Raw genomic sequence first — 7,014 nt, 5'->3', positions numbered from 1 at the left:
TGCTCTGGAGACCGCTTTGGTGTGGTTTGTGCTGGAGTCTTTATTGATCTGCAGTATTTAGGCTCAGGTTCGACTGTAAAAGCTGACAACGGGCTATGTCTGCCATTGGCTTTGTCCCTTTGCAGTTTTAAGGGTGACAGCACTGACTGCTGCCCAGAGCAGCTGTGGAGTCTCCATCCTTGGAGATAATCAAAAGCTGTCCACAGCCCTGGGCAACTGGCTCTGCATAGCCCTGCTTGAGCAGGAGGGGTGGTGGGACCAGATGACCTCCTGAGGTCCTGCCAACTGCAGCCACAGTGTGGGTGTGAGCTCAGTTATAGGATAAACACGTTGGAGATGCCAGTTTGAGCGTGTGTTTAAAACCATGTGTGTGTGTCTCCTAAGTGGACACACAAAGGTGATGGTTATAGTTGGTTCTGCCATCAAGCTGTTAGTACTGTCTTACCTATTTTCTCCTTGGAGCCAAAAAGAGAGACTGACAAATATACTTCTGACTGCTTTTTTGGGAATTTTGTTAAATGCCCTGTGCTTGTGCTCACCTCTGCTCACCAGCCTGTTGACAGGACAGCAGTGATGGTGCAGCCTTCCTCATCTGCAGCTGAAGGGTAGTTTCAGTGCAGCACCTTGGGGACAAGCCAGAAGGTGAGGGTGCAGAGCCCTGCAGGTGGGTGCAGCCTGTATTTTGTGTGGGCGACTCAAGGTCTGCCTTAGAAAAGGAAAGCTCTGACAGGTGATGTTCCCCCAACTCAAAAAATACTCCTGCAGGGTTCTGCTGACGTTAAAATCCTACGTGGTATTTCACAGGAGAGCTGATACACCACTGAAAGCCCCAGCAGTTTGAAAGTTTGCCAAGGTGAGAGGGGAGGAGTTTTGCCACAAATAGTGAAGGTTTTATAGCCTGTGCTCCTGCATTTTAAATGCAGAGATGTTTGAGCTTGGTATTCTCTACCCGCAAAGGGACTTCTGCTGCCTGCTGTGCTCAGGTCTGCTCAGCTAGCACCAGAGGCGCCTGTTTCAGGGACCACACCTCAGCCACTGGAGACAGCACAGGTATCTTCAAGACAGGAGGTGCGGAGCTGCAGGTTAAGCACGTAAGCAACTCAAGGATCATCCACTCCTCAACTGCCCAAAAATCTTGAGGAAAGGCTCCTGCTGACTGCATCTCTCGTGTAACAGGAGTTGTACCAGGAGTATTCTGCTACGCACAGCTGACAGGAGGATAAACAGTGTGGGTGTTCAAGCAGTCTGTGGATTAGCCGTGTAAGTACCTACCAGCCGTGTACTATCGCCTTTAAGGTGCGTCCTTCCCCTGTGTTCTTTGAGCATTTTTCTAAGTGTCAGAAGCCGTTTCCTTGTGTTACAGGCTAAAGCAGTGTGCCCTGGGATAGGAGGCAGAAAAACAAGTCGGGGGACGGGGGGGGTGGGAAGGCTCCGCTGGAGCCTGCAAGGGAGCATACAAAAGCCAAGCCTCCGTGCTGTCTCCCCAACACCCGGTATGTGTCAGTCTGATCCTCAACGCGTGGTGCTAGAGTGACAGCTGATTTACAGAGGTGATTTAGACAAAGTCGAGCTGATGTTAAGGCAGTAAGCTAGCTCTGTCAGCTAGTTAAAAAAAAAATAATTAAACCCACCAAGGCCCAATACCAGGCTATTTCACCCTAGGCAGAAAACACGGCACTTGTGGAAACACGTTTCTCCTGGTCTTCTCTCCTTGTCTCTCCTGTCTCTCAGTCCCTTCCTCCCACCCTGCCCTGGAGCTGCTCCCCCAGCCTGGCGGCACTCAGGCTCCGCCACCTCCTCCACGTCATTCTGACTTGGCCTCTTCTCCCAGGCAACTAGCGACAGGACAAGCGGACACAGTCTCAAGCTGTGCCAGGGGAGGTTCAGGTTGGACATCAGGAAGCATTTCTTCTCAGCAAGGGTCATTAGCCATTGGAAGGGGCTGCCCAGGGAGGTGGTGGAGTCACCAACTCTGGAGGGGTTTAAGAAAAGCCTGGACATGGCACTTAGTGCCCTGGTCTAGTTGACAGGGTGGTGTCAGGGCAACGGTTGGACTCGATGATCCCAGAGGGCTCTGCCAACCTGATTGATTCTGTGATTCTGTGACTCGGTGCCGTCTCTCTGCTGCTGATGGAGCAGAGCTTGATGCTGAGTGAGCTGAGAACCAGAGTCTTGGAAAACTACTAACTTGAACAATCCAAAAACCATGTATTTCCAATCCTGGCGCTAGAAAGCCCCGCTAGAGTAGGCAAGTGCAACTAAAGGTTGGAGTTAAGTGCCGAGAGCCCCAGCTGCTGACAGACCCTGCTCCTCCTCTCTGCAACTCGCTCCTGCGGAGCTTCCCCGCAGGAGACCAGCAAAGGGCAGTAATTGCATGGGTGAGCTCTTGGGCAAAAGGAAAGTGCTCCTGCTCAATGACTCCAGTACGTGACCATGACTAAGAAGCAGTCAGTTATCATCCTGGAAAACCACGAAGGCAAAGACCCATTAAGCAACGGTGTAAAAGCTCTTCTCTCAGTCCTGAGGAAAAGCATCTTCCCACCCGCGTGGCCATGGAGGGGCATGGCAGGCTCAGGAATAAGAGGCTGAGAGAGTTTTGTATGAAGATGCTATTTACTTTCAACAGTCACGGTCAGCTGCGTTATAACACATCTAGTCAATCCACATGTATACACCTACAACAGTTAATTCAAAAGAAAAAAATGAAGACGCTAATAAATTAAGTACATTTAACTTACACGGGACAACGGTCATTGTGACAGTGGCAGTGAAGGCTGGATCTGCAGTCACTCTTCTTCTCTAGGATGCAAATGCCAAGCAAGCAGTCTGGAAAAATCCCTCTGCAGGGGGAAAAAGTCCTCATCCCGCATGTGGTTTAGACCATAACCTGAAACCACCTCGGAGTACACACGTGCTGGCCTCTGCACTGCCTGTTTTCCCAGGGGCGTTCCCATTCCTCCATCCTCACGACACCCAACACTTGCTTTTGTCTTTCACTACACTACTTCATTGTTCCTTCTTCTAGTACACAAATACTTCTCTAGCTAATATAAAAGCAGGGTCCCTAGAGCCCATCAAAGCCACGTCCAACAGCATCTTGTGGCGCTGAGCTTGTTTCAGTCCTTCCGTGGAGGCAACCAAAGGTGGCAGCTTTACAAAAACAGAACAAACCGCAAACATTTCAGATGTAATACAGAGATTTAATAGAGTCTGCAGACACTAATGCTCCATCTGGAATCCAGTGACTTTTACACCTTCATGAGAAGCAGAAGATGGATCCCACCCCAAATTTAAAGGTAAAAATAGGGATTTTCAGAAGCCTTTGTGTGACACAAGCACAAGCACCAGTGACTTTCAGAGAAGCTTGTTCTCCAATATTGCTTAAATGCCTTGAAAACATCACCCACAGCAGGGTGGGGAGTGTGTTTGCCATCCCATACCTTAAGCAACGCCTACTACAGGATAAAGAAACTGGAGTTCTGATAGGAGAACAGCAACTGACCCTCTCAGCATGCGCCACAGCAGAGTTCAGAGGAAAAACCATGCACCCTACCTGTACCACCCCACAACATACCGAAAGCTCAACAGCTTAGCAGAGGTTCAGTCCTCCCCCTTCCCCTGGCAAAGCACTGCCACGGCAGTTTCCAAAGAGCAGGGCTGTTCTGCGAGCGCTGCAGTTTCTGTTCAAAATGAGCTGTTTAAGCAGACACGTCTGTGGGTCCCCCGTCAGTCTGACCGTGCCAGCAGGCTGAGGTCACAGCAGCAGGACAGCGGTTGTACAGCCAGCCACGCCGAGCATCAGGGGCAGGGAACTTCTGGGAGCCAGGGAGCCCTGGCACCGGCAGCTCGGCACCAGCTGCACCACTGACAGCTGCTATTTTTCTCCTGCATGTGCTGACCATCCAGTCACAATGTAAAAGCAAGGTGGCGTTTGCCTTCAGGGCAGGCAAGGGCGTTACTGTACAGGTACAACCGGAACAATAACCCTTCCACGATGCGCGCACACCGGAGCTCTGCGGCTGTTAGGTTCTCTCTAAGTAGGTTCAACTGGAGCAGACGTGACCCTCTTCCCTCCGTTGGGAATGGATCTGCAACTCCCTCGCTCCCGCTTTCCATCCCAGGTGGAATTGAGCCTCCTGGTTCTTTGCTTTACCAACTCCCCAGACTTCTGTTTCCACCTGCCTCTTTTGTTGATGGTTACAGCAGAGATCCAGCTCTGCCCCGCTTCAGTCTGTGTGACTGTCCTTCTCGTCCTTGGGCAGCAGCAGGCTCGACCTGGCTGGAGAGCTGGTGGCTCTCTTGATCACCTCCATCCACCTGCCAAGAAAGGACACGGGAAATGCTCAACCCCTCGCTCACAGGCGCGTGGTCTTGCCCTTCGCTTATGAGCTGCACCCCTTTCACCAAACCTCACAAAACATCCATTTTCTACCTTTCTTTTACAATTCTTTTAGGAAATTAGTTCTTCAAATGAATAGTTTGAGATGCAGTAAATACACTGCAGAACACGGTTGCCTGTCCAAGCCACAGCTCTACAGTGCTTTATGCTCCAGAGAGCTCTTATGAGAGCACACCGCACTCTTGTAAGCGTACAAAAAGTGTTTACCAAGGAGGACAGGCTCACAAGAATTGTCCTTAGTCAATAGATTGCTTTTCTTACAATAAATTACCCAACAGACTTGCTCGTATGGAAGAAAGTAAAGCAACAGTGAAAAAAGCAAGACAAACATCCATTGTGAACAAGACATTTTTTCTTGAAATCACTTCATGAGACCAGCAGATGAAGGAGCACAGCTCTGCTCTCCTGGGCAGCTGATCCGTCCGTCACTCCCAAGTGTGTGATGCTTCCCCAAGAAGGGGGAAGTACGTGACACCTCAATAAAAGCACGCTCCCAACCAACCACCACCACCCTGCACGGCAGAACGCAATGCCAGGGTTTTCAACAGCTGACAGAACAGCAGAGTTTTGTACGTGCTGCATTTTAAACACGATTCACTTTGGAGCACGTGTGGGAGCCCCTACCAGCACTGCTAAATGCAACTATAGAGAGAGCAGGAAAGGGAAAAGCAGCACTTGTTGCTCTCAGCCGTGTGTTGTAACTCCTGTTTCCAGAGATCAAGAGGGGACAAAACCAAAAGTATTCTTAACAGAACCCTCATTAACCTAGAAATCTGCCTCCCAAGGCCGAGCGGGGCTGAGCATCTCACAGCCCTTCCAGCCCCACTGCTCCCCAGCTCCAGGGAAGCCCCAGAGACAGAGCAGAGCCTACAGCTCCAGGTGTAACCACGAGCTCTCCCCGGCAAGGAGGACGGTTCTGGCAGAGGAGGGAGCACCAAACATCGTCAGAAGGGAACTTTATTACTGAGAATGTGCCGTAAGGTCACTTGGACTAGGAGGTAGTCCGGAGGAAAGAGAGGGCTCTGGATGATCAGCCAGTGAGTTAACAGTGTGTTATGTACCAAGACAGACAGAGAAAACAGGAAAATTACCTCTCAAAGGTGTATTTGCTCTCAGCCCTGAAGAAATACACATGGGACTTGAACTGCAGCTTGAAGACGTAATCCTTCTGAATGCCGTCTGCCTCTAACGGGGAGCTGACTGCGTAGCCGAGCAGCGGGAGACTGGCCAAGGGATAATCGTCCTGGAAGAGCCCGACAGCCCAGCCCTTAGTGCAAGGTATCCCCTGCCACACAGCCCATCCCAGCACACACTCCCTCTTTTGCACTGTACAAAACACAAAGGTCTTTGTATTTAGGAGAGAACGGGAGGAGGAACAGCCTCTTTGGTGAGACCTCCGACAGCTTTTAATGAAACCTTCCCCCCTTTTTATAGAGTTATTTGCTTCTGCCCGTCGCTGCCTCCTGGGCTCCCCCCCTCTCTCTCCACACCCTCCCTCTGCAACTCCAAGCACAAATCTGACACGAAAGTCAAAATATCCCACCCAAAAGAAACGTGCCCTCAAGGCAAGAAGGCTGAATTAAACACACACAGTGTATTGGGTTAGTGAGATGAGAAGGCACAGGTTGCACTGCAGCGCCAGGATCCCCGACACCTGCTTAACTCTGCCTAAGCCCAGCAGGGAGAGAAACAGACTGACCAAGGCTGCCGCTTCCCTCGCCTCCATCAGTCACTGCTTGAGGAGACGTTCTCCCCCTCACCCACAGAAGGCCAGTACCACCAAGAGAACTGGAAATCCTGATTAAATTCGACTAGAAGGGCCCATGGCCTTACAGAGACCGGCTTTGTTACGAACTGCCTCCTCTCCCACTTGTTGCTCTCCTTCAAATAGCAGTGAGCTGCCCCAGAGCAGCCAGCCAGGGACCTCCGGGTGCCCCCCAACACCCCAAACGCCGTCCCCTCAGCTACGTTGGCTCACCTGGTGCGTTTTGTAGAAGAATAAGCAAAAGTTGGTGAAGACAACCCACAGTTTCTGCCAGCCGTTGCTGTTCTTGAACTTCCTCAGCAAGTATCCGGAGAGCTGGTTCTAGCACAGAAAGAAAGGAAAACTACTGTGAAACTGCAGGTCACTGTCCTTCAGAAGAAGACAACGGCTGCAGCAGGTAAAAGGCTTGAGGCTGCCTGCTATAACGGCTCCTGCGCTCGCTCCCATGTTGTAAAAGGCCTCCCAGATCTTTCACACTGTGACTGAACGACTTGGTACCTTTCCTAATTCACATCTATCTTCTTATGAATAAATCAGCGACTTCTCTCCACTAACAGCACGTTCCCCTTCACGTTTAAGCACTCGCCGAGTCCCAGCGCAGCATCAGGCAGCGCGCAGGAGGTGCTGCACCGGCTTGACCCTCCAGCCGCTGCTCTCATTTGCAGCCTGCGGTCAGGGGAACGGTGACAGCCCCAGGGGCGTCCATCCCTTTAGCCACCCTTTCTTACGTGCAGAAAAACCCCACAGAACACACCGTGTGAGAAGGAAAATAAAGCAGAAGAGGAAACAGAGGGTGCCAGAGGTGTGGACAAGCTACATGTGGCAGCTATATGAAGCCAAGCCCAGCGTG

At 51.2% G+C, this 7,014-nt stretch overlaps 1 protein-coding gene across 4 annotated transcripts in view; it reads right to left on the bottom strand.

Annotated features, from left to right (window-relative positions):
• Positions 1-3,179: 3,179 nt before the first annotated feature.
• Positions 3,180-7,014, bottom strand: part of FARP2 (FERM, ARH/RhoGEF and pleckstrin domain protein 2) — an 80,542-nt gene continuing 76,707 nt past the window's right edge. For 2 of the 4 annotated variants that reach the window (XM_068421028.1, XM_068421029.1), the window contains exons 24-26: positions 6,378-6,485; positions 5,491-5,642; positions 3,180-4,317 (exon numbers count right to left, since the gene is read on the bottom strand). In XM_068421028.1, the coding sequence (XP_068277129.1) occupies positions 4,227-4,317; positions 5,491-5,642; positions 6,378-6,485 (351 nt within the window). In that variant the 3' untranslated portion in view covers positions 3,180-4,226. Of the gene's footprint in view, positions 4,318-5,490; positions 5,643-6,377; positions 6,486-7,014 lie in introns of those variants that run through there. The other 2 variants (XM_068421030.1, XM_068421031.1) reach the window with 1 other exon arrangement.

Source organism: Nyctibius grandis, chromosome 32 (assembly GCF_013368605.1).
Source record: "Nyctibius grandis isolate bNycGra1 chromosome 32, bNycGra1.pri, whole genome shotgun sequence".
NCBI lineage: Eukaryota > Metazoa > Chordata > Aves > Nyctibiiformes > Nyctibiidae > Nyctibius > Nyctibius grandis.
Note: the sequence above shows the minus strand (reverse complement) of the source record. Positions and strands in the feature narration are given on the sequence as shown.